This window comes from Trachurus japonicus, chromosome 23 (genome assembly GCF_045865225.1).
Source record: "Trachurus japonicus isolate A0001 chromosome 23, Traja_1.0".
Classification (NCBI taxonomy): domain Eukaryota; kingdom Metazoa; phylum Chordata; class Actinopteri; order Carangiformes; family Carangidae; genus Trachurus; species Trachurus japonicus.
In genome coordinates this window covers 23,321,184-23,348,724 of record NC_140929.1, presented here as the reverse complement: position 1 = coordinate 23,348,724, position 27,541 = coordinate 23,321,184, and the positions used below count along the sequence as shown (strand labels likewise).

Sequence of the window (27,541 nt, the reverse complement as noted above, 5' to 3'; positions counted from 1 at the left end):
AGGGAACGGTCTGGATCTCTGGCCAAAATAAACACACAACGCTCCAGGCAGGTTGGAAAACATCAAAGTAGAATGCAAATCTGCAAAAGGCTTGTCTAACAACAGAGTGTCAGAGTTTACTGTGGACAATCAGGACGTTGGCCTGTGTATCAAACTGACAGTTGGATTCAATTTCTGCACAAAGCCGCTGAACTTAATTTGAAACCTGCACGTAGAGAGAACGTGACACGTTCAGGATTAAAGGAAAATTCCACTTAGTTAAGGCATAAAGAAAGTTAACAACCTTACTTTTGGAAAAATTGTGTTAAATATGAGAGGAAAAGGGGAAAAATCTCCCCTAATTTGAATAAGAAGGTAGGAATACAAAGACAGACACAAAAAGCAACAATTGTCTAGACTAGAACATTTTTGGGTTTCTGCCCATTTTTTGGCATAAACTCTTACTACTGAAACAACCTCTGTCTTTTCTAGTCATGTCTAACATTTTTTTTGCTTAATGAAGGAAATGAATATCACTGATCACAACTGGCTCTGTACTGGATCTTATTTTTAAATCCAACACTCAATAGATCAAAGTACAGGCGCTTCTAGCCGGTCATAATTTACCTCTGGCACTGAACTTGTGAACTGAGTGTTTTCTCTTCTCTTCCTCTTCTCAGGGTATACAGTATCTCATCTAGGGAGGAACTGGCTCCTGCCTGTGCGATTACTTGGAGACTTTAAATTTAGGGTGGCTTTAAAGGGATAGTTCACCCAAAATTCAAATTTCACTCATTATCTACTCACCCTCATGTCAACTAAGAGCTGTCTTCTCTGAGTTACGGGGGGGTCCGTGCAGCATTATTTGTCCATATAATGGTTGTCAATGGATACCAACTTTCTTCGTCCAAAAAGACACACCAAAAAACATCCAAATACCTCCATAGTGCTCGTGTGTAATGTCCCTCTGGTATTGAAGCCCCGACATGAGAAATTGTTCCAAAAAAAATTAAATAAGTCTATATTTGTGACCCGCTCTGGCGAAATGAGTCGGAAGTCGCAACGTTCTATTTTTAGATAATCAGCTGATAACGTGGAAAATCAATAAAAACTCAAAAAAATTTTTTTTTGCTAATTTCAAAGAAATGACATTCAAAAACAATCTCCCAAAGTTTCATAGTCCAGATAATTGAGGAAAGGCACGTAAATGACGATTAAAGTTGACTTACAACTTTTAACCCTCTAGAGAGGAGCACAACATTAGGTTAAATAACTTCTAAACCTGATAGGGACGAGCTGTAAACTGCATCTGAATCGTCAGATGCTCCGCTTTCCGAGGGTCCTTGAATGGTGCATTTATGACAACAAGGGTAGCCACGTGAAATCACGTAGTACGGGGCCAGATGCTCAGCTGAGCGGTAGCAGCGATGCTAAACCGAGCGTTAGCATCGATGCTAAACCGAACGTAGCATGCTAACGCTTGCAGATGTTTTACTAAACATGAAATATCTTCTGAACCGTTTATGATGGAGACGAGCTGTAAACAGCATCTGAATAGATACATTCTGCTTTCCGAGGGTCATTGAATGTTGCCTCTACAAGGTATGTGTAATCACATGGTAAGGAACAGACGCCAGATTCACAGAAGGCTTTAAACCAGAGACGTTCTAAATTGTTTGAACGCATTTTTCTCAGGTTTTCAATCGAAAGCAGTGAGTGGAAGACCATCATTAAAATCGCCATATCTTAAAAACTATCCAATGTATGACTTTGACTAGGGTATCATTTTAAAGCTTATTTTCTCCTCTTTCCATTGATACCAAAATCTCAATTTTGAAATTTGGGTCACTGCGACTCATTTTGCTGGATCAGGTCACATTTTAAGCTTGTTTGTAGCAGAAGCTCCCAGTGTCTCGGTTCACTGCTCTTCCTGTGTCAATGCAGATATCGCCTGATTTGCACTGACCGGCGGAACAATTTCTCATGTCGGGGCTTCAATACAAGAGGGACATTACAGACGAGCAGTATGGAGGTATTTGGATGTTTTTTGGTGTGTCTTTTTGGACGAAGAAAGTTGGTATCCATTGACAACCATTATATGGACAAATACTGCTGCATGGACCCCCCCCGTAACTCAGAGAAGGCACGGACAACTCTGAAAATTCTCACAGCTCTTAGTTGACATGAGGGTGAGTAAATAATGAGTGAAATTTGAATTTTGGGTGAACTATCCCTTTAACCTTAGGTTTCTTATGGCAGCAGTATATACATCACATTCTGCACTGTAACTCACAGGTCCCTGTTATATGCGCTGGTTGAAGAGGTATCTAAAACATGCATGTTTGGTAAATGTTTCTACATGAGGAGACTTCACACACAGGCCTAATGAACATATGGTGGGAAGATGAAAAGAATAATAAGTGGAATGAATTTGACCATCAAACAACCGATAAGCAGATTTTACACCAACAGCTAACAAGAGTGTCTTTAGAACTGCTGCTGTTACCACCTGCACATACATACAGTGTGTGTATGCGGGTCCTACCTGTTAGCAAAGCGCAGCCAGAAGACATTGTAGGCATAAAGACGCAGGGGCTGGACAGAGCGCACCATCAGCATGTAGCGAATGTCGAACTTCACCATTCCCAGCTCCTCCCTGTGGAACAACACCGGGTCCTCCAGGTACTTACACACCACCTGGAAAACAGAGACCCAAAAAAAACAGTGGACACATGTCAATGCCAAATTTGAAAAAGTCCCCATGGGATGTTACAGAGATGTTGTCTTCACAAGGCCGAAAACATGTTTTATGAGGTCAATGCCACCTTGACCTTCCACCATGAAAACAAAATCAGTTCATCTTTTAAAGGAGACGTATTATCTGTCTGTTGTTGTTTTTTTTCTTTTCTGCTGTCTCGATCGTCACATAATCCCGCAATCGCGTATTTATCACACTTTTTTTTTTTTTTACCAGGCCTACTGCTACTCTCGTCTTTTAATGAGTTATTCTCTCTTTTTAGTAATGTTGGGATTTGCCGCTGTGGTATATTGATGTGTTGATGAAAAGAAGGGATCACCGCCGACACGTCTTCACTTGCATTCAAAAAAGAAGTTTATTAACAAGAAGAAGAACAGTGTACAAAAATGCCGAATCGTGGAGCATCTCATGGTGCCAATGTGAGACCTCTCTCTCTCAACCCTAAAACCTTCCTTTTTATATGTTGGCTTATCTCCAACACTCCACCTTCTCCGGACAGAGAGAAACCTCCCGTCCAGATGTCCAATGACCTTTGACCTGACCCTTTAACTTTTAGGCTAGCGAAAAACCCCATATCCTGTATCCTATGTCTTTTACCCATTAGAGAAGACAATGGGTCATTCAGTCGTCTTGGACCATGCCTATCTCCTTAGGTCAGATGACTAAACAAATAGTAGAACCCATTAAGCTGATCAGTTCACACATTCCTTCAGTTCAGAGAAAGCACACACACAAAGAAGAACACATAATGGTAATAGCAAGATATTAAAACTAAGAACATTAAGGAGTATAATATACTACACCGCTTATTTTGGGGCAAATCTCAAGCCCCACCGGGACTTTTTCAGGGCCGATCTGAGTACCTACCCCCAGGCAGGGACTCCGTTCGTCCCCGTAAAGGTTCCTGTAAATGGCCCTGTGGGGGAGGTTCCTGCAGTGGAGACACGCACCAACGGGGCCGGCTCCGTAAAATTACCCCCAAGTTCCTGCAGTGGAAACGCGCCTATGGATTTCAACCCAGGGAGTCTGAACATTGCAGATTTTTTTGTCAATTTGCACATTTTGGGGGCCGGAAGGCAAGACAAACACCCAAATATATGTTAAACAGCCTTCAAAAGGGATATCATATTTCCATAATATGTCCCCTTTAATTTTAGCGAATAAATACGCCACATTTTAAGAGTTATTGTCAATGCTGAGAATGGAGGAGAGATACATTTAGAATAAGGAGTTTATCTAATAATCTATGTTTATTTGTTAGCCATAGAAATTATGTACAAACCAACCGGCTTCGTTCCCTCTGTGCACCATTGAATTTAAATGTGTGCTAAATAAATAAACTAAAAAAATAAACTAAACTATCTGTAATTGGATATTGTTGACCTCTACTGATGCCGAGCACATCAGGCTACTAACTAACAGGAAACATCTGGAAATACGTGCATAGGCCAAAGTACACCTCGCACACAATGTTGGAACACCCACTCACATCTTGGTTAATGTCCAGGATAAATGATGTTGAGAATTAGTCCTGATGGAGAAAAGAAAAGGCACTGAGCTCTGTGAACGTGGAGGGAGTGAGAAGAGAGAGATGAGTGTGTGAGCTGGCATGAGAAACTACAGTGTCAAGGTCGGGGAGAGTAGATAACGGCCACCTGCAAGATAGAGTGTTGGAGAATAATTTCACTTCCCTAGATAGTTTGTGTGGTTAATGGTCAATCCCTCTGTGTTATAGTGGAGAGCTATGAATGAATTAGAGGACTTTCTGTTAGATTACTGCTGGGGTGACTTATCTGCCCTACTTTCTCTCTGAGCAACATGCCAAGGCCATGCACTGCAAAAACTCAAAATCTTACCAAGAATATTTGTCTTATTTCTAGTCAAAATGAATCTCATTGCACTTAAAATAAGACTCATCACATTAAAAAGTAGCTTGTTTTTAGACACTTTTTTACTTCTTTCAAGCATATTTTCACTTGAAATAATGTGATAGTGGGGCAAGTTTTTCTTTCTTATTACAAGCAAAAAACTGCTTTGCTTTCACTGGCAGATTTTTCTACTTATTTCAAGTGAAAATAAGTTTGAAACAAGTGATAACTGTCTAAAAACAAGTTGATTTTTAGGTGATGAGTCTTATTTTAAGTGGAAAGAGATTGGTTTTGACTAGAAATGAGACATTTTGACAAGAAATAATAATAATAAGACAAATATTCTTGGAAAGATTTTGAGTTTTTGCAGTGTGGTCCCTCTTTGGCGCCTTCAGTCTCACTCTCACTTGCAGACACAGCTGTAGAGTTAGAGGACAACACTCACCGTCACTGGGCAACACTTTGCGTGGGAGGAGAGAAACTATTGTTTATCTCCCATTTCCTAGCTGGTGTGAATCCTTATCTTCATGTTTATGATAGATAGACTTTTATTATTAGACTCAAGGTCCATTTAAAAAAGACAAACAAACACACATACAAATGCACTATAGTCAATTGGATGTTAACACATCTCCCCTTTGCTCTCTCGGCCCACCTTTCTATAAGAATCTGAGCTTTACTGTTTGACCCTTAGAACTGAGGTGGCCTCACGCACTCATGTTGTGTTGACGACTCTTCTGTTCTCCTTGATCAAGTACAAATAAACTCCTACAGCATAAGACATCCAGGACTCTGGCACTTCTTCCTCTTCACCGGCATCACCACAAATTCCTCCCTAAGAGTGGAGCCAAGGACACTGTGGGGGGGGTAAGCACAGAGCAATGGGCCAAAGGAAGAGACAAAGCACCTGTTTCTACCACAGCGCTCCAAGCCAAAGTTATAAAAGGTCATGGCAATGAGATTTACTGTGTGCATCAATGTCTTACACTCTCAAGGACAGACAGAAGGTATTTCAGAAAGTGTGGGGTTTGTGGTATATTATCCTCAACTTAGGTTAGTTCAGGTCAATTGAAATCTGAAGGACGATGGGAACTTCATTTGTGACGATTGACAGTTTATGATCAAATAGAATAAATATAAATGAATGCAGATGTTATAAGAGAAAAAGACGCATATACATTTACAGCAAGCATATACTGTATATATAAAGATGTTGGATTAGGTGTTTAGTAGTCGAATAGATGAGACAATGAGGGACTGTGAAATGTACCCTGGGAAAAAAGTGTTTCTTGTTATTCACCCTTTTCCTGTGAGGCACTATCTTTGAGGATACTTTCTTCTTTATGTATGTTTATGTTAGCCTTGTCAAGTGGTTGAATGCAGGATTGTAAATTCTATAGGTTAGATCCTGTCTTTAGTTCCTGTTTTTGTCTATGACTATTCTGGTCAGTTACATCTTTCTGTTGGGAGAAGGTGGAGTTTTGGAGTTAGAAAGCATACTGTATATAAGGTTATGGCTTTGAGCCAAGGGGAGAGATCTCACATTGGCACCAGAGACGCTCCAAGATTCGACATTTTTGTGACATCGTTCTTTTTTGTAATAAATTATTTTTTGACTACAAGATAAGACGTGTCAGCGGTGATCACTTCTTTTCATCAACACATCAATATACCACCAGAGTGACATTTTGATTTGGTGCCGGGGCGTCTCCGCAGCAACACTTTAGGTGCCGACAATGCGCGACAACGTTGTGACGCATTTTACAGAACAAAAGAATTGCGGTTTGCATCTGACACACGACCTACCCATAAACCATGATCAACATCTGAATATACGACTGAGTCAGCTGCCCTTTTCACACCAATCTGTGTCTAATGTTCAAGGATGTGGTCTTCATAGGTCTTGCCATTTCTTTACGAGTAGTTGTGTGTGTATTCTCCGCACAGAGAAGCCACAGGTTCAGCGGTGGTTTGGTTAATGATTTGCAACAACAGGAAATGCTTGGCGTGACTTGGGCATTCAAATGAGTTTAGTTGCCAAGAAACCGAAGGCACCACAACTGACTCTAGTCAACATCATGATCGGAATAATTTCCACTGAGAGCGTGAGACCGTACGTACTTCCTGTTTTGCAAAACTCGCACCCAATAATTATCAGTGAACTGACGCCAAGTGATGCAAACTGATTGGGGTTTTTGATTGGTGGGTTAGAGGCAGGGACGTGCACATGACTACATGACTATAGAGGGGCAGGGGCTCAGCATCAGAAAAGGGCAGTATACAATTTTTTTCAGGCCTTAAAGCAGAAGTAAGTGATATATTTGTGTTAATATAAGTCTTAAATAGTTATATCTTCCGACAGCAATCACTTACATAGAGTGTTTGGACTGAAACACGGGTCTGTCAGTCACTCTGCTCTGCTCTGAGCCGAGGAGAAAACATTTCTCGTATCCTACAGTTTTTATCCAATGAGGAGAGAGAACGGCATGCAGGGCTGTGTGTGCAGCCAAGGGACGCCGTGAATGTGGTGACGTAGGGACGAGGACTGTTATGGTGCGTTCAAGGAAACTCGTAACTCGTGTATTTCTGACCTGTGAAGTCGTACCAGTTCAATCTGGTACGAGTTCACGGGTCGGAAGTTACGAGTGGCCGTTATAGTGACTTTCACAGGTAAAACAGGTCGGAAAAACACGAGTGGGTTGCCTGGAACGCTACAAAGTCGTAAGTTGTGACTTGAAGCTGTAATTTACGGTTTCAAAAGCCTGCCTGGAACACAGCATTAGCCAAAACGACCGGATCGCTTACTTCTGCTTTAATATCAAATTAAATAAATTAAATTAAATTACAGTTAGGCTACTATTTAGTCGGTAGAGAAAGCCTGCACGCCTTCAGGACTGCAGTTAACCTGCTGGACCAATTTGTCAACTTCCTGAAAACAGAGTCATGACTTCTGAACTGGTAGGCTAAGGCTAATATGGTATTGGGTGCACATTAACATAGCTTGCGGGAAAAAAGAATCATGTGAGTGCAAGTGCAAAATAGAAGTACAGGCTACACATCTATATGTGACAAAACTAAGAAATGACTACAGTGACTGCTACTGTGCATGTAGAACAGCAGCAATATTTACAACAGCAACGTCACAATTACCGGTAACTCAATATCTGGAAACTAATTCAAACAGTCAGTGAAATCAAGCTGAGTGAGTGATTCCTCCTGTTGCTGCTGTTGTTCACTACATCCAGGTGACGTTAGACAGAGGACGGGGGGGGGGGGGTTAACTCGTAACAAGCAGTGAGCTAAACAAACACAAATGGGCGCTTTTCTGAAATATGACTCATATTAAGCTCTCTGGTCGTGCATGTGAGGAAGCGTGCACCGCGGGGCAGCCCCCCACCCCCACCCCGCCCCTCAGTGAGAGACAGAGCGGAGCAGCAGCAGACAGCACACACACACCAACGTACATACACAATACCGTGTATATTACAAGGAAACACGTACGGTAGATAACCGTGGCATTTTTAAAGCGCCGTTGTTTACATCCCCATGCACAACAGGAATGTATTTATCAATTAATTTAAAAAAAAAAAACATAAAAAGGGCACTTTTTAATATGAGGCAAAAAGGGCAGGGGCTCAAGCACCCCTTGGGTCCTATGTGTACACGTGCCTGGTTAGAGGCTCTGGCGAGTGCTTTTGTGTTTGTGAATGTACCAACTGATCGTGGCTGCGGTGGAGAGGAGGCATCTTGAATGACCCCGACCGTCCTCTCCATCATGAGTTCCTTCTCCGGTGTCGCAAGTAGCGTTATAAAAATCCTTCCTGTCTACTGCAATCAGACTTTCCACAGTTCAGCTCTGTCTGACAGAGAGCACTCCAGACTCCTCACATAACCAGTCATCTGTGTTTGCTTAATACCTGCACCTACATGTCTCCAGTTCTCATATGGCTGTGATTTATTTATTACATTTCAAACTAACTGTATGCAATATGTAGCCTTTGTACATCCTACCTCCTATTCATTTGTACATATTTTTTTCCATTGGTAAATATGTTTCTTAAGTTATGTATATTTTTCTATTTTATTCTCTCATTTTTCTATTTGCACTGTGAGTTAATGCTGCTGTGACACAATCATTTCCTGACCTGTGATTAATAAAGTACATTTTGATTTTAATATTAATGTGGTGGAGTGTGGTGGTATATGAGGAGTGTGTGAGAGAACAAAAGGTCGTAAGAGGACACTGTGTGTGTAAAGAGGAAGCAGGAGTGTTCACACCCACTTGCATGGCTGAGCTCTTTTTAAGAACTTTAAACTTGATCTATTTTCTTTTCTTCTACTTTTTATATTCTTCTTGCTCTTCTTTTAACTCTGTTTAATGTTTACATTTTTAAATTTTTTTTATAAAATTGTTATTTTGTATGCTGTTCTTTTTAAATGTTTTGTCTTTATGTAAAGCACATTGAGTTGCCTTGGTATGAAATGTGCTATATAAATAAAGATGCCTTGCCTTGCAAAGAAACTGCACTGAATCCTGTTGTCCAAGTATGATGCTATAAATACTACAATTGTTTTGGTCTGTTCAGTACGACAGAGTATTAGGGCCACATTGACAAATGAAAAAATCACAAACTTCGAGAATAAAGTCGTAAATTTACGACTTTATTCTTGTAAATTTACGACTTTATTCTCGTAATGCTATGACTTTTTTCTCGTAGGAAATGTACGACTTTATTCTTGTAAATTTACGACTTTATTCTCGTAAATCTACGACTTTATTCTCGTAAATTTACAACTTTATTTTTGTAATGCTATGACTTTTTTCTCGTAGGAAATGTACGACTTTATTCTTGTAAATTTACGACTTTATTCTCATAAATCTACGACTTTATTCTCGTAAATTTACGACTTTATTCTCGTAATGCTATGACTTTTTTCTCGTAGGAAATGTACGACTTTATTCTCGTAAATGTACGACTTTATTCTCGTAATGCTATGACTTCTTTCTCGTAGGAAATGTACGACTTTATTCTTGTAAATTTACAACTTTATTCTTGTAAATTTATGGCTTTATTCTCGTAATGTTATGACTCTTTTCTTGTAGGAAATGTACGACTTAATTCTCGTAAATTTATGACTTTATTCTCAAAGTCTGTGTTTTTTGTTTTTTTTCTCAATGTGGTCCTAATACTCTGTTGTAGTCAAAAACTCAAACTCAAAAACTCTTTTTAAAAGTCAAAGTCTCACACACACACACACAAACCACTTCAAACAAAGTTCAGTAAACTAAAAGCTTTAAAAGAGAAGATGCTTTTTCATGGTGGGCTGGGTCTTTGGTGAGCTGGTGTGTGTGACGTGTGTTGGTACCTTTGGTGTACTCTCTCTCTGCCTGATGATGTAGTCGAGGTTGTTGGTGATGTGTGTGTCCAGTCCACGAGCCAGGTTCCAGGGCTTACAGATCCAGTGGTTATCCTCTCCACTAACACACACACACACACACACACACACACACACACACACACACACTGTACTGTATGCAGCCAGTCTTACTTATGTCTTCCTTTGTGTTTTTTGGTCACATGTGTCAACAACATCAAACTCCAACCTCTCTCGTCTCATCTGATAGTGCTTGATGAACTGTGGCAGCTCTGTTTGGAGGTTGAACGTCTCTGGTAGCCAATCGGGCGACGGGCCACCTTTCAGTCTGCGGGCCACGGCAGCCAGACAGTCCTTCACCGTGACGATGCTCTCGCAGGGGAACTGGTTCAGCATCACATGTGGTCGCTCCTCACTCAGTTTCCTGCCAGAGGGAAATGGGTCTTTAGTGAGAATACATTTGAAATTATAAAAACAAAAACAAAAAAAACAAAACAATGCAGAGGTCATGGTCTCCTAACCAGTTTCATCTCACCTCCAACACTACTGAGTGATGTCACACATTCATACTGCAATTCATTCAGTCTGTTCAAATAGGACTAAATTGAATAACATGATATATAATATGAATAACAATATAAAGGCTCACCATTATTATCAGTAATGTATGTGTGTGTGTGTATGTGTATACACACACGTATATATATTTTTTCTTCTTCTTTTTCTCCCTCGCTCTACTCACTCATCATACCACCTTTCTGTTTTTATTTTCTACTTTTTATTTATATTTTATTATTACTATTATTATTATTGTCTTGTTTATTTCTACTGACATATTAATATTATTATTTTAATATCATATTATTCATCATCATTAGGTGTCAGAATGACTGATTGGCTGCTGATGTTTATGTCTTTATTTCTCCCTTCCTCTTTTCCCTTTTTTATTTATTTATTTTCTTTCCTTGTTTTGCTCCTTATCACAATTTATCTCCATCTATTTACTTGCTAATGCTTACTGTGTTGCTGTGTCATGTCTTTCCTGTCTTGTGCTATGTCATATCTTTATGTTTGGTTAATGTTTGTCACTGGAAAAAAAAAAAAAAAAAAAAAAAAAAATTAATCATCATAGTGGTTTATTTATGGAACCAACAAAAGATACAATACAGTGTCCCCGAGGTCTTACAGCACATGAAAATTCACAAAGATGTGTAAATACTATAAAATCTAAATCTAAACTTATATTTTGTGTATGGACAGAATGCATATAACCAGTAAAACAAAAACAGACTGAGATACTGAAAATACAAAATAACCCCCCGCCTCTACCACACCCACACACACCCACACCCACACACACCCACACACACACACACACACAGACATCCTCACACAAACTCACGCAATCAGTGCTCATGTTACAACACGACTAACTAAGCACTGAGGAAATGTCATCTTGAATTTAAAAATGAGGAAACACAGGAGATATATTTAAAAAAATAAAATAAAATTGAATAAATTCAGGTAATGTAAAATAGAATAAAAATAAAATAAAAATACATAAAATAAATAAGAATGAATAAATAGATAATACAAAACCAAGACAGGACAAAAGCTAGGATAAAATAATCTGAAGTAAATAAGTAAGCAAGCAAGCAAGCAATCTTTATTTATATAGCACATTTCATTCCGTGTGGAAGCGCAATGTGCTTTACAGAGCATTCCACAAGAAGATAAGATAATAAAACATGAAAACAATTGTCTTAAAACTCAAATACACTTTAAATAAAAAAAAAGCCAGGCTAAAAAGGTGGGTCTTGAGTTTGCTTTTAAAAACAAATCTAGTAAAGTAGAGACTTTAGTGTGTGTTGAGCTTTCTATACCCCCGGGCTGTTTTTGTTATGCTTAACATAGCACAGGACCATGTATGGGCGGTAGCTGTCGAGGAAGTGACGTGTGTATACCAGGTGTTGTAGGTTGTGTATATGAGCAGGCTCTGGTCTGAATGTCACTGTGCCTTTCCCTTCAGGTAACCAACCACAGAGGTTGCTGCTGTAATAAACCGGCAAGATGCTCGTCCTGTTTGTGCTATGTTTTTGAAGTTCCCACAAAAATCAGTTCATCATTTATCTACGTTCTCATTTACCAATGTTTTGTTTTCATTTATTATTAAAGTGTGTTCCAAACTTAAAAAGAAAAGTTTCCTTTTTCTGTTTGTAACTGAACTGAACAACAAACATGAACAACCACTGTCTCTGGTAGCAATAAGTAGTGTAAGCCACAAGTTCAGCAAAATACATGAGTCAGTGGAAAACTGAACACTCAACTCTGTCACGAAGAGATAGGTGTGTCTGTGTGTGTGTCTGTGTCTGTGTGTGTGTGTGTGTGTGTGTGTGTGTTTACCAAGACAGCTGTTGCTTTATTTCCGCCTCTGTGCATCAAAAAGCTGCTGACGTTCATACCTTTATTAGAGAGATACTTTCACACGGATAAGCAAGCCAAGTCTGTGGTTGACCTTGAACAGTTGGTAACAAAAGGACAGTGTGTTCCAGACTGGCACCAGGTCAGTGGAAATCAGGTTTTAAATATGAAATGAACCGGAGGCTCAGCTACCATCTAGATAGCTATTTGCTCTTCTACCTGTCATTGTCAGTGCCTTTACTGTTGTTAATATCATAATGTAAATTTTTGTCTGCTAGACTGCGCTATATTTACTTAATATATTATTTTTACGCATTAATATACCTCTTTACCTTAATCTAATTATACATTTGTATATACATGTTTGAAGGTATGTGTATACATGAATGTGTAGGATGATGTATGTGTATGTGTGTTTTATAATTTATTTTTATTTGTATTTATCTAGTTAATCATTTTATTAATTCATTAATTTTATTCATTTCTACTCTCATTATTTATTCTTATTTTAATTCCCCCCTCCTTCTCTCCCGTTTTAATTTATCTATTCATTTTATAATTTATTTACTCTTATTTTAAAGGGACAACGAGGAGTTTTGGAAAGCAAAGTGTTTTCATACTACATTTCCCATGAGCCTCCGCACGCAGTGAAATTCTTGGACCGGCGCAAGACGGATGTCTTGCCAAGAATGTTTTCATTCATCAAGAATTAAAGTCAGAGGTTCAAAGACGATCACATACCGTCGTAGTTCAGACCATGAACGGCGATTTGGCCGCGTTATTCTCATGACTCGCCGGGCAGCGTCTGCAAAACCGAAAGTAAAGAAACGCTGGTCGGCTCGACCAGCATTTCCGCCACTAATTATAATAACAAAATAACGATAGAGACAAAACGATAGATTTATCGAAAATGGAGCCATTAACAAGTGTGGGTAATGTAGATTCATCCACATTAATGTGAGACTTTTTTATAACCAAATAGAAACTCCTAGTTGTCCCTTTAACTCATTCTACTGTACAGTCTGTCACACATGTTCAAAGTCATATGTCAGGAAATGTTTTGTAAAATGTTTAAATAAAAAGTTCTAAAAAAAAAAAAAATATGAAATGAACCAACAGCATCCAGACACATCCCTCTTATGACAGATTTGCGTAACTGATGTACACTTGCCTAGACCGCCTTTCATTAATATTGTTTATTGTTCATTACCTTGACAACGTTTCGGCCAAGGCCTTTATCAAGTCGGACTTGATCTCTGCAACTGGAGCTGAGTGTGCGGTGTTCTCCTTTTTCTTTTCTCAACTTTATCCATTGCCAGCACCTCTACAATTACGGTGTGTGTTGTTCTTAATTTTAATATTGCTCATTACCTAAAAACTGTGGTATAGGAAAACATCTTGCAAACGGGTCAGTGACAAATGAGGGTTGGCAGGATGAGCAACTCAGATACATTTTTAAAAAATGCTTTAAAAGCATCAAATTTGTTAAAATGTACAGTTTTTTTTAACAAATGAATGCCCCTGAAAATGTCAAATGGTGTAACCATAAAAGAATGATAAATATTAAACATTTTATTCACATACAGTGGATTTAAGTGTACTTATAAAATGTAAACTTTCTTCTGAAAACATTAAATTGAAATTTTTGCTGTATTTCTGTTTAAATTTTAATGCATTTTGGCATCACAGAGCAGGACAAATCCTAAAAACACAGCTTTTCTTTTAAATAATGTGACAAATTATGTAAAATTTGTCAACAAACAACAATTACATTGCTTCCACATTTGAGTCCAGTTTCTTGCATATAGGTTAAGAATATATATAGTGCTCATATTGTTGGGAGGCGTTTGCTCTTCCTTCCTGCGGTGTCAGGCCGTGTGAGGAGCCTGTGTCTGCTCTCTGAGATAAGCCGGGACGGACGTGTAGAGATCTTAGGGATTCAGACGGTTAACTGTGGCGCTGTATGAGTGATCTATCTATATCAGGCTCAGGAATCAGCCGGCAGAGTGGGCCTCGCATCACACTGGTGTTATATCCAATGTGTGTGGACGATTCCTCCATCGAGTGTGTTTCAATAAATAAATCCTTTTCAGCATCAGACAGAGATATCAGAATGCCCAGTCTCGGCCACAGCAGAGAGCAGCATCTCCCTAACAGACATGACTCAATATGTGAAACCCTGAATGTGTGAAAATGCATCAATTGTATTTGGGGAGTGGACCGACATATATAAACAATTCAGTAACACTTTATAATAAGGGTCCCTTAATTAACGTTATTAGTACATTATTAAGCATTAATATACAAACGAATGTGTTAATTAATGCTGAGTAATGCATACATAATGATAATTAATTACATTATTCAACTTTTAAATTTATTAACTAACTTTGAGTAGTAAACATTAATTAACTGCTTACTAATAGGCTACATTAATGAATGTGTTTCCTAATCTAAGTAATACATAATAATGATTGTTAATATATCTGTAAACAGTTAATTAATGCTTAATAATGTACTAATTAACGTTAATTAAGGAACCCTTATTGTGTTCTTCAATAAACATCTCCAGAATCAGACTCCAAAGAAATATATTCACTGATGCTTTAAATGCCAATGATAGAAATCTCTCTCTATACAGATATGAATGTGAGTGTGTGTTGTTTATGTGCTATTTATTCTGTTACTCATTAAGAGTGATGTTGAGATTCAGAAAATTCAGTCGAGCGAACGTGTAATAAAAAATTTTGTGTGTGTGTGTGGTGTGTGTGTGTGTGTCTGACCTGTAGTCTTTGATGTGATCATAGCTCCAAATGATATCGGCCTCCTCCTCTTCCTCCGTCAGCTGGAACCGTGGGTGTGTTAGGTTGTTTGATACTTGTAACATCGGAGTGTAAACCCTGGAAATACGAGCACAAGTGGAGAGAAGTTCACAGCAAGCTGGAAAAACTGAAAACAATCAACAAAATCCGAAGAAAGAGAGTTTCATGAATTAAATTTCCATATTTCCATATTTTCTAAACTCTTTAAACTTCGTCACGTTTATATCTGGGTTCGAACACACACAGTCAAGACAATACCAGCCCTGCTGTCCCTCACAGGTGATAATAACCAGTAATTTATGGACTTCTCTTGGATTCACCAAACAGAAACATGATGCAGCATTTGTTCTATCTGTGTTACTCTTCAGGTGTGAGTGAAGTCTTACTTGAGGATTTTGTCGTGGGGCACAGTGCAGGGCTGGATCTCCACAGGAAGCTGCTCCTTGTTCTCCTGTGCAATGGTCTGAGGAGACACCGTTGAAACTTTATTTTACAGACAGTTGCAACAACAACAACAAGTCTCTTCGGGTTATGCTGATACCTGGAAATCATCGGGATCATAGGCTCATAAGTCTTTGTAGGGGTTAATAAGGAAAGAAAATTACTACTGGTATACAACAATAATAATAATGATGATATGAAATATAAAATGATCAAGGGTAAATAATACTAAAATTAATGACTAAGGTATAAAATAGTAAATGACAAAGATGGGTGAAACAAAAATGATACAAAATGATTGTATTACTAAAAAAAGCATTAAGATCATCATGTCTAGAGATCTAATCCATTAGATTTGTCTTTGTTGTAGCTGGTCTGGAGCTAAAATAAATAAGAATAATGGTTAGTTTCCTATTTTTTGATTTGAGCCATTGTAGTGAAAACCCTAACTTTTCCTCTTTCTCCTTTGTTACAATAAGGGGAGACACTACAGGTGAATAGGGTAAAAATTTTAACTAACAGATATCACCATGAAACTTCCCAAGTTTATCACTTACATTAAGACAAATATTTTTTGTATTACAAGTTTTGTCCAATTTTATGTTTAAATTAGGGCTGTCAAACGATTAATTTTTCTAATCGCGATTAATCGCATTTTTTCCATCGTTAACGCGCGATTAATCTCTATTAAAAATATTATATATGGCGGAGGGGGGGCAGGGGGATCTGTGAGGTTTCTGTGACCGCAGTGGGGACAGCTTTGTCACACTACTGTGAGGCTGACTGCCGGTGAGTGCTTTAGGCCGGGGTGGGGGCCCGTTACTGAGAATGTTAAGTGGCGCGTTACTACAGTTTGGTTGAATGAAAAGCAAGGTGTCAGGTTTTGGCCACACATCAGCTGCCTCAGGGCATGGCATGACGGCGAGCTAAGGTAACGTTAGCTAACGCAGCATCCGAGACCGAAGCTGTGTCCCAGTTCAGGCTGCAGGCAGCCCCTGGATTGGGACACAGCTCGAGAGTCACAGCGAGACACACAAGCACCCACTCCACCTGAGCAGCAGCGATTGGAGTTCACGGCAGCACCCCTTTACTCGTTGAAAACAGCTGTGATACGTACATATATTATATGTCTATATGTCTATGGCTTACAGCAGAGCAGAGTGACTGACAGACCCATGTTTCAGACCAAACACTCTATGTAAGTGATTGCTGTTGGAAGATATTAAGACTTATATTAACACAAACATTCCGCTTATTTCTGCTTTAAGGAATAAAAATATCCCAAAATCTCAAAATTCATCAGCGCATGAAAAAACAGTGTTTTTGCCTGTAGTGTCTCGCCTACTGCTGAGGAGCCTTGATCTGATAATCACATTATTGAAGTGTGTGCACTGTATGATGAACACATAACAACTCAGAGAAGTGCTGTATTGAAAAGAGCATGTGTGAACCCTTTGTTGTCTCTTTGAGATCTTTACTCCCTGCATGTGTCCTGTGATTGTCCTGTGAGTCTCTGTCCTCTGTCCCTGTCTGCCAGTGTTGACTGAGCTCAGTAAGGGGTGGGGTTGGGGGGTGTGGGAGTGATAGTGTGGGGACGGTGTGTTGGGGTGGGTGCATGGGCGTGTGGCAACCAGCAGAAATGCTCAGCCTCCTCAGGCAGTCTTCCTCTGCACACCCTCAGTTGGCCTTTGGGTCAAAGAGCAGAGGATCCTTTTCTTTGTTTAGTTGTTACACACACACACACACACACACACACACACACACACACACACACACACACACACACACACACACACACACACACACACACACACACACACACACACACACACACACACACACCACAAAAATGACTACTAATAATTACCTTATTTTGAGTTTATCAAATAAATTCTGTGTTTTTTTTGTTTACTCTGCTGCTGAGAGAGTATTCTGCCCCCATGCTGTGTGGAAGCTTTCAACTGACCTGAAGTCAGCAGACCTTTTTATGAACTGAATACAAAACCTTCTTTGCAGCGTGGGATGACGAGGGAACATTCTCTCTCTCTTATCAGCTCAAAGAGGGCAGGCTGAGGTCAAGGAGAGCTGACTAACTAACTAACCCTTTATCAGCCTCAACACACACTCTGCTGCTGTTGTATCATCTTTTATTTCTTCATTCCTCCTGAAGGACAATGAATTAGTTATTTTAATTACAAATGTATGCAGCTGAAAATGAAGGCGGTGGAGCACCATGAAGGAGCTAAACAAAGCCTGTTAGACTTTTTCCATTTGTGTATTTTTTAATATCTAATGGTATTTATAAAACAGTTTTGCTACTGAGAAAAAAAAACATATTAAAAAAACAACTTTTAAAGCCCTTCTTTGTTTATTTTTATTTTGAAAGGTACCACAAACAGAGGGATTTTTACATCAACCCCACCCCCCATGTCTCTCTAACGGTATGTTAAAGTTACCAACCGTTTCAGACAACCAGGACAGAGGTGAAACTGCTCCCCCGAGTCTTTTATGATGAGAGCCAGTTGTTCGGAAACCATTACTGGAATAAGGGAGGTGTTGGCTCTGGGGTTGTTATGACATCTAACTCCAACTCTGGGTAGAAATGCTGGAGTCTCAGCAGAAATGAAGCTGTTAATGAAGTTGTTAATGATGCTCTTGGGGGTGTGGTAGGAAATTGCTGTATATGCTTAAGGTTGAGTCACGCAAGCAATGTCAATTTTGCTGTGTCATGAATTGTCTGTAACGGTCATTTTGGGAGGGACCAGTTTAAAGGCGACCTATTATCCTACTACCCTTTTTTAACTTTTACAAGTAAAGGATGTACATGTAATACAAAATGTGGTTCATAGGAATGAGAAGCAAAACAAGCAGACAAACAAACAGAACAAGAAAATTAAAAACAGACAAAAAAACAACAACCGTCAGCTCAGATCTAGCTATATAAATAATAGCAGTCAAGAAAATCCCTGCAACATTATAAACACCAGCCTCTACATAGTTCAAGGTTCCCAGACTTTATAGAATTGGTCTGTTTTTAAATGTAATATACATGTAAGATATTCTAGTGGCACTAGATCAAATACTTCTTCTTGCCAGCCTTTAACAGTTGGTACTTTTTCATTGATCCATTGTAACAAAATATTTTCCCTCGCTGCATAAGTAAGAATACAATACAGCCTCTTCTTAAGTTTTGATGTTAAATATTGACTATCTCAGGGGCTTTTAATATGATATTGGACCCCAGTGGAGAACTATTGTAAGTTTCTATCAATGAAAAACTCTGGGATTCACCCCTGTTGGGTAAAAAAAAAGGAAAAGCACTGAGCTCCGGTACAGCAGAGAGAGACAGAGAAGGTAGGGGTGAGCATGAGGAAACAAAGAGAGTGCTGAGGAAGCAAGGGAGGAGTGGTCAGCATGTGCACATGCGTAGGAGTACGTAGGAGTTCGGTATCGGTGCCCACAGAGGGAGTCAAGGACGGGTAACGTAGAGAACGCCCACCTGGCGCCGATGAAGCCGAACTTGGGATGAACCCCAACACGTGCCATAGTAGGCGGGGATTCGCATCGTGCGATATACGTGTTATAGTAAGACACATCCCTGAAGGTGGGGATTCGTTGGACAAATCACGTGGTAGATCACCGTCGAACTATCACCGTCAACTTTCATTTGAATAGGAGGTCCAGGACAGGCTCGGCTTTATGTTCATTTTTTCTAAGTGGCATGAACTCTACTGCACCAAAGCTCAGTGTTTTCTGATCATCTTATGGAGCTGTTCTGATACTTTGATGAGAGATTTTTATAACTTTGATGAACAATTTTTTTTAATAACTTTTGAGCATTTTTGATACCATTATCTTGCACTATTACATGTTTGAATAAAGATCCTTGATGGCAACTGGCCCTGTTTTGGATCTTATTTTTTTCCCCCAACACCCCCCCAGGAGGAATGAGAGAGACAGAGAGAGAAGTAAAAAAAAAAGGCAGAGAGAGGGGGTAGATAGAAAGAAAGAAAGAGACAGAGAGAGGGGGATGGATAGATAGAAAGAGATAGAGATAGAAAGCGAAGGGTAGAAGGAAAGAAAGAAAGAAAGAAAGAAAGAAAGAAAGAAAGAAAGAAAGAAAGAAAGAAAAAGACAGAGAGATGGGGTAGATAGAAAGAAATAAAGAAAGATAGAAAGAACGAGACAGAGAGAGGGGGATGGATGGATGGATGGATAGATGGAATACTTTATTGTCATTGCATGCTACCACACAAAGATATTCATCCCTCATACCACAAGCATTCACACACACATTAAAAATAAAAAAAATAAGTAAATGAGTCCGTACTCAATAAATATATAAATAAATAGAATAAGGTGCCAGTTGTAAAAGATAATAAGATAATTCGTGCTTTAAAAATCTGTTGGTGTGGTGGTGAGCGGGCGGTGTATGTCTGTGTATATGTGTGAGTGTGTGTGTGTGTGGGCTGTAGTTGGGTAACGACCAGCGAGCGGCCTCCTTCACATTGCTGACTCACCTCATAGTACGAGTCCGAGGGCTCAGTGATGGCGCTGCTCACTCCGTCTAGATCAGACGGTATCCACGGTAACAAACGGCAGCTCCTCACCAAGGGGTTGGTCTCACCATACGTATAATCACGGGTTACTTCATCTGTGGAGATAACAATAAGAATATGAGGAATAATAGGTTATAATATGAAAGTAATACGTTTTATTTTTAAAGGCGGTCCAGACATTTCTGTAGTTTCTTAATCCAACTAAAAACTGGAATTTGTGCTTTTTGGGGGAGACTAATTTTCTTCAGTGCATCAATTCATGTTCGCTGCAGCAGGATGGTGTGTGTCAAGCTGAGTCCCACTAAACCACAATGTTTGTGTGTTCATGTTGATATGAGATATCCATACCACTCTGTCAAATTCTGGGAAGTCTCCTCTCAGAAATTTCAACTGAACTCTTCTTTGACTGAGAAATGTTATCTGTCTTGCACTAAGCTAACGAGCCAAACATCCCTCAAAGCAAAGAGGAGTGAAGAATATGCTGAATATTATTGTAATATTGTCTTTTTTACTACTGCAAAACCAATTTCCCCTCGATAAAAGCTCGGAATCGGAATCTGAACCCATCAATCAATCACTGTCGAGGATTTCTAAAACAGAGTGAGCACTCCTCTGCTTGACCAACTCCCAACGTGAAGCTCGTTTTATGTAATTTTATGTCCTTTATGCGTCCTTTTGTGAGTTTTCTGAAAAGTTGTGGGCAAGTTAAAGCAGATATCAGTGGAATGTTTTTGTTAATATAAGTCCTAAATAGTCCTATTTTCCGTCAGCAATCACTTACATGAAGTATTTCAGCCTAAACACGAGTCTCTCCGTCACTCTGCTCTGCTGTAACCCGAGGAGAAAATTTTCCTTGTGGGATACAAGTGTTATCCAATGAGGGGAGAGAACGGCATGAAGGGCTGTGTGTGCAGCCAAGGGATGCGCGTGAATGTGGTGACGTAGCACGAGGACCAATTGATGCCTGACAAGGGCGGGGGCTGCTAACTCATGGTGCGTTCAAGGAAACTCGTACTTTGTGTTTTTCCTTCCTGTGAAGTCATACCAGTTCGATCTGGTACGAGTTCACGGGTCGGAAGTTACGAGTGGCCGTTATAGGGAACTTTCACAGACAACAGGACGGTAAAAACACGAGCTACGGGTTACCTGGAACGCTACCAAGTCGTAGTTGTGACTTGAAGCTGTAACTTACGGTTTCAAAAGCCTGCCTTGAACACAGCATTAGCCGAAACGGCCATGCCGCTGATATCTGCTTTAAGAATGTTAACTTTGGGCGATCATGATCCCTGCATTTGGATGTTGGAAAAGATGAGGAGATGAGCTCAGGCCTGCTGGAGCTAATGTGGACCTACGATCGACTTTCCTCCTTGTTGAAATCCCCCAACATTTACTAAGGGGGCGTATTAACAGGCAGATCCAGAGGAAAAGAGGATCCAGAGGAGGGATCAGAAACCCCCTAAGGAGATGCAGCAGTAGGCTCCGACTCCAGTTAATGACTGACTTTTCTGTGCTCATCCACTACAACTCAGACTATAGGCAAACTCGGCTTCTCTGTTTCACAGGAGGACAAAAGCATCCATCTCAACAGCTGTAAATATTATCGACAAATCACAATATATTTCCAATTCCCATTTTGTGTTGTTTTTAACTGTGTTTCTCTTGTATTGTCTTTAACTGTGTCTTTTTTAAATAACTGAGAGCCACGTCAAAGATGCCTTTCCAATTGCTGTTTTTTTTTGCAATGGACTATAATGTTAACTGATGAGTGAGCTTGAAATCAGTGAAACATGTACCCACCCCCGCCCCCACCCCCACGCCATTCATGACCAGGATTCAGTCAGTACGTTTACATGACACTTGAAAAAACCGAATTATTGCCTTAATCCGACTATAACTGGACAACTGAAGTGCATGTAAACACCTTAGTCCGACTGAAATCGGAGTTGAGAACTCCGATTAAGACACCCAGATAATGCGATTGGAATTCAATTTTCTCCGTTATGTATACACCTTAGTCGGAGTATAACTGGACAATGCATGTGCGCATGCTCCACAACAGTAGAGACGGCACCAAGTGGAGCAGAGAAGCCGCCCGTCAGCGCCAATTCAATGCATTTCACACAGCGCGACCAGCAAGAGTGTTTTATTAAAAAAAAAAAAAAAAAGAGAGAGAGAGGAAAAAAGGAAGCCCGCGTATCCTATTCTCAGCGCGAATCCGTCCCAGACTGGCGCGTCTGGTCAGGAACTGCAGTTGAGAATTTATTATTAAGTTTACTACGTTGTTTATATTCAGTTTTTTACGAGGTGACAGAAAAGTCAACAGGACAGGAGGCGTATTAACCCGCTGAAGCAACGGGTGACGCCGCATGAAGGGGCGGACCCCGTCAGTTATTTGGTTTTCTCAGTTGCATGTATATTGAGACAAGGACAGAAGTCCGACTTGACGCAAAAATCGAATTTTGAGCATAGCTCGATGAAGCTCTGCATGTAAACGTACCGACTGTAGAGATGGACAAATGTGGGAAAAGGGAGTTCTCCCCCTCCTCCTCAAGAAAGGTTCTTTTCTCTGACTCACTATTCATTGTAGGGTCAGTGTCATACCCTAAAGTGGAGTAGAGCACGCGGTGCAGGACCAACAAACAAAGTTAACTTAGAGAAAAAGAAGTGAAGTCCGCACTCTGTATCAAGCTCCTCTAATGTTTATCGAGCTTGATACAGAGTGCGGACTTCACTTCTTTTTCTCTATGTCATACCCTGCCATGTTGTTAACACTCAAACCACCAAGGGCTCATTTTTACCCCCTGGTGTTCTTAAATATGTGTAGCTCTGTTAAAATAAAACCCCTACATCTCTCATTCCATGGGTCTTTGTGTGTGGAGTAGCTGCCCTCTCATCTCCCTCCCCAGGCTGAATGAACAGGCGATTGGGGAAAAAAACAAACAAAAACAATTGCTAGTCGAAGCTGTGCAGCCGAGGGATACGTGGGAATGTGGTGACGCAGGGACGAGGACGGGGGACTAACTCTGCTAACTCCATCGGCTGACAGGAAGTTAGCCAAAACGACTGGATCGCTTACTTTTGCTTTAATTTTACAAGTTTTACAAAAAACTGAAACTGAAACTTTTTTCGTTTTTATCCCTCAAAATTCACTAGTTGATTAATGAACCCATTTTAGGAAAGGTCATGAACTGTGTGTGTGTGCTGTCAAGTAAGATTGGGATCCCAGGGCTATTTAAACTGAACTCTTGAAATCAATGTAATCATTTTAAGAAGCAGAGGATTATAATGTAATCAATGATAATATAAAACTAAAGTAATGAGACTGAATAGAGAGATGTATGATCTGGTGGAAGTGTCTGATACACTGGTTGTGGTTCAGCAGTTGGAGATGTGCAATGGAAAAGTAGGTAGCACTGTGTAGGATGAGCGTTGCCAAACTTCCCAAACTCAGTACCTAGTACTCTGGATGCAGAATGAATAGAATTACCATATAAACATGTATTGTGTAAAAAAGGATGTGAAGAAATCGCCATGTAACAGGATGGGGTTGGGGGAACTGTTAGGATCTTTAGGCCTCATAGTGTAATCAGGATGTGGGGCAATGGTGTAATCTATAAAAAAAAGGAGACAAACTGATGGACAATAAGCACTTTCCCCTACGTATGTGACCAAAGAAAACAGGAGTCATATTGATTTTTTTTGAATGTGTGAACTGATACTCTGCTAAATGGGTTTCATACCTTGCCTGGAAGTAATCTGATCTAATGGGTAAGGTTCCTGGGATACAGGACATGGGGTTTTCTTAGCCTAAAGGTTAAGGGGTAGGTCAGAGGTCATTCACCATTTGGATAGGAACTTCATTTGTGATGAGTAACAGTTTATATTCAAATAGAATAAATATGAATAAATGCAGATCATACAAGAGAGAAAAGGGCACACATACATTTACAGCATATATAAAGATGTTTGGATTAGGTGTCTGTAGTCTAATAGGTGGGGTAATGAGTGATTCTTGTAGAAATGTGTTCCTTGTCATTCACCCTTTTTCTGTGGTCATGGTTTTTGGGGATACTTGATACCGTATCTATGTTTAATTTAGTCTGGTCAAGAGGTTAAATGGCAGATGGCATAGGTTGGATTCTGTTTTTAGATCTTGTCCTTGTCTGACCATCTTGGTCAGCTACATCCTTTTGTTGGGAGAAGGTGGAGTTTTTAGATAACGTATATAAGGTTAGAGCTATGGGCCAGGAGAGAGATCTCATATTGGCACCAGAGATGCTCCACGATTCCACATTCTTTTAACACTGTTCTTTTTCTTGTAATAAACTCCTTTTTGTATGCAAGAAAAGACGTGTCGGCGGTGATCACTTCTTTTCATCAACACATGAATATACAACAGAAGCGCCTGTTAAAACTGTCACCACTGCCGTCGGCAAACCAACCGGATGTCATTTTACTCGACCGGAGAAAGACGGTAAAACGTAAAACTCATGCTGGCAGACCATAGAGGCTTGTTTATCCTGTTACATGCAGCGTCTGTTGTCTGTCTGACGTCTGCCCGATTTCACGTGAATGCAACATCAAGAATACGTTCAGATATGCAACCGCACCGCTAGATGGGGGGAATTCCTACATATTATACCTTTAAATGCCAAAACTTTGTCAGTAAGTTGATGCTTAACTGTTATTAATAAGACAGTAAGTCCAATTTAATGCTGCACAAGTGTATATAAAAAGGTGCATAATATATGCTTATAACAGTGATATGTGTTGCATAACTTTTCTCAAAGTCTGCACTAAGGTTAAAAAACATATTTCTTATTGTGTTTGTGATTGTACTTGTACTTTACCAGAACGGTTTCAATTAATGGAACTTTTTTTTGCAAACCACTACATTTCATACTTGTATGTTCATCTATCAGTAATAATAATCTAGTCTAATAATAAACAGTTTTGAATATATAATCGGGGCCTATGCGTCCTTACTCTTCTTACTTACCTGCTTTTACTTGTTAAAGAGGAAATATGCAGGATTTGTAGCTTAACTATGCTACATTTCTACCTTAATTAAACAGCTTTGGAGTAGCTGTGATATTTATTAAATGGCTTTACTTGTTATGAGGGACAATGGAGGCTCTCTGCCCTCCACTTTTTGCATCTCTGGGCTGAAGAACAACTTTGCAAGATCGGGGGCCGCCGCCCCGGTGTCCCAGCTCTCATCTCAAACCAATACACATGGCCAGGACGAGGGTTAGCAAAACAGTGAAAAAGCGACCGGACTTGCATAGTTCCTCTTAGAAATAAAATAGGAGACTAAAATGTTGAATTATGCTGCTGCATGTTCACAAAGGATGAGCAGGAATTAGTTGCATTATACCATATTATCAGGGGCCCTGTGCTTACAGATGGCATGCATTATGGTGATTGATTGGTTGAGAAAACATGAAGTGTTGGTACGGGGGAAAAAAGTGTTTTTACTTTGTGTGTATTCCCACATTCACTCCTTGTTAGCACATAAACCAGGGGTGTCAAACGTACGAACCGGCCCGCCAGACGGTCCAATCCGGCCTGCGGGACAAATGTTCATCTAATGTTAAAGCAGAAGTAAGTCTGTCGGAAGTTAGAACTATTTAAGACTTATATTAACACAAACATTCCGCTTACTTCTGCTTTAAGCCGTCAATTTGTATTTAGCTTTAGAGTTTCGTTTCCCTCTGCCCTCTCTCAGCAGTCTGCTGCTCACTCCCCCGCCCCTCCCTCACAGAGGAGTGAGCGCCTCTTCTCCTCTCCCCCCGCTCCTCCCTCCCTCCCTCCCTCCCTCCCTCACAAAGTTGCAGCAGACAACAGAGACACAGAGCCGCCGACCCTCACGTATTGACTACAACACAACAACAACATATTACTTTTGGTTCATATTGCCCAGCCCTGGTTGAAATTACATGTATTTTTGTCAGGAAATCTCAGGTTGTTCATAATTTTTTGTAAAAAGGATAGATCATAAACTGTACACATCTTAATAATGTACTTTGCACAAAGTACAAAGGGAACAATGTGGAGTTCTTGTTATTTAGCCTACAGGTTCATATGCGATCATTTTACTGGTCCGGCCCCCTTGAGATCAAATTAGGCCGTATGAGTTTGACACCCATGACATAAACTATATGTATGCAATACACAACCCTATGTGTAAAACCCCCTCTGACCACGAGCTGGTCTGACAGGCATTTCTTAAATTTCTTATGCGTTTTTCTCTACTTTTTTTCTAACTTTATTGAACATTGTTCATCTGTACAAACCCTTCTTTTTTCCAACCTACTATTGCAGTATGGTGTGCTTTAACTATAAGTACAATCTGGCAGCCTGAGCACACATATCGAGCTCTTCCACCGGCCAGCGGCCCTATGAGGACCTCCGGGGAGAAAGAAGACGTGAGCCCAAGAAAGGAAAACCACTGCTGGCAGAATTGGCGATTAGGGAACATCAACTCTCTCTGCCGCCGGAGGAGTTCACTGTTCCTCTTTGTGGATTTATTTAAACTTTGTATGGAGTTCATTGTTCCTCTTTGTGAACTCTCCTCGGCAGGAGGATTTGATTTGATTAGATTTTTCCTTAAGATCAGGATTATGAACCTAATTATATTTTTACTGTTGATTTAACTGTGTCTGTGCCCTTGCTAAATCCCTGCAATAAACTTGATGAATCTGAATGAAGTAAAGAGTTATCTTCATTTCTTTACACTACTACTCATGACGGTAAAAAGTTAAACTGTATGTGCACCCATAAATTCAGGTTTAGTCTAGTTTTTGTCCACTTATTGATATTGTAAACTGACCACGAGATGCAGAGCTACTTGGAGCTAACGTCTGGAGAGGTGGGACTATTTTTTCACAGTGAGGCTATTTTATTGGATAATATGTATTTCTGGTTGAATAAAACTACATGAAATTGATTGCGTATCCCTCTTTCATATTGTCATTATTGGTAACCGTTTTATAAAAGCAATATATCGCGTTGGGCCGACCAACGCCCCTTAGCCGTGGTATAATGAGCCTATACCACGGACTGGAGTGATATATTGCTTAAATGTTGGTCATTAACATGAGCATTCCATGTTTCCTGTAAATCTAATCAATTCTATTTCTGTCTGTATCTATCATACACAGTTCATGTTCTATGTTCATGAACATGAGGCAGGATCTAACCTATGTAATTTTACGACCTTGCATTCATCCTCCAGATGAGGCTAATCAACTTAGTTAAGACTCTCCCAGGAAAAATGTGATTAACAGAACACACATCCAGGATACATTTCACAAG

The 27,541-nt window shown here is 39.9% G+C and overlaps 1 protein-coding gene across 1 annotated transcript in view; it reads right to left on the bottom strand.

The window, feature by feature from the left end:
- The window catches only part of ttll12 (tubulin tyrosine ligase-like family, member 12), a 54,579-nt gene that overhangs the window by 10,569 nt on the left and 16,469 nt on the right, over positions 1 to 27,541 (bottom strand). The window contains exons 5-10 of the mRNA XM_085769337.1: positions 20,186 to 20,319; positions 15,611 to 15,687; positions 15,186 to 15,302; positions 10,211 to 10,405; positions 9,973 to 10,084; positions 2,525 to 2,676 (exon numbers count right to left, since the gene is read on the bottom strand). Coding sequence (XP_085625463.1) covers positions 2,525 to 2,676; positions 9,973 to 10,084; positions 10,211 to 10,405; positions 15,186 to 15,302; positions 15,611 to 15,687; positions 20,186 to 20,319 — 787 coding nt within the window. The remainder of the gene's footprint in view (positions 1 to 2,524; positions 2,677 to 9,972; positions 10,085 to 10,210; positions 10,406 to 15,185; positions 15,303 to 15,610; positions 15,688 to 20,185; positions 20,320 to 27,541) is intronic.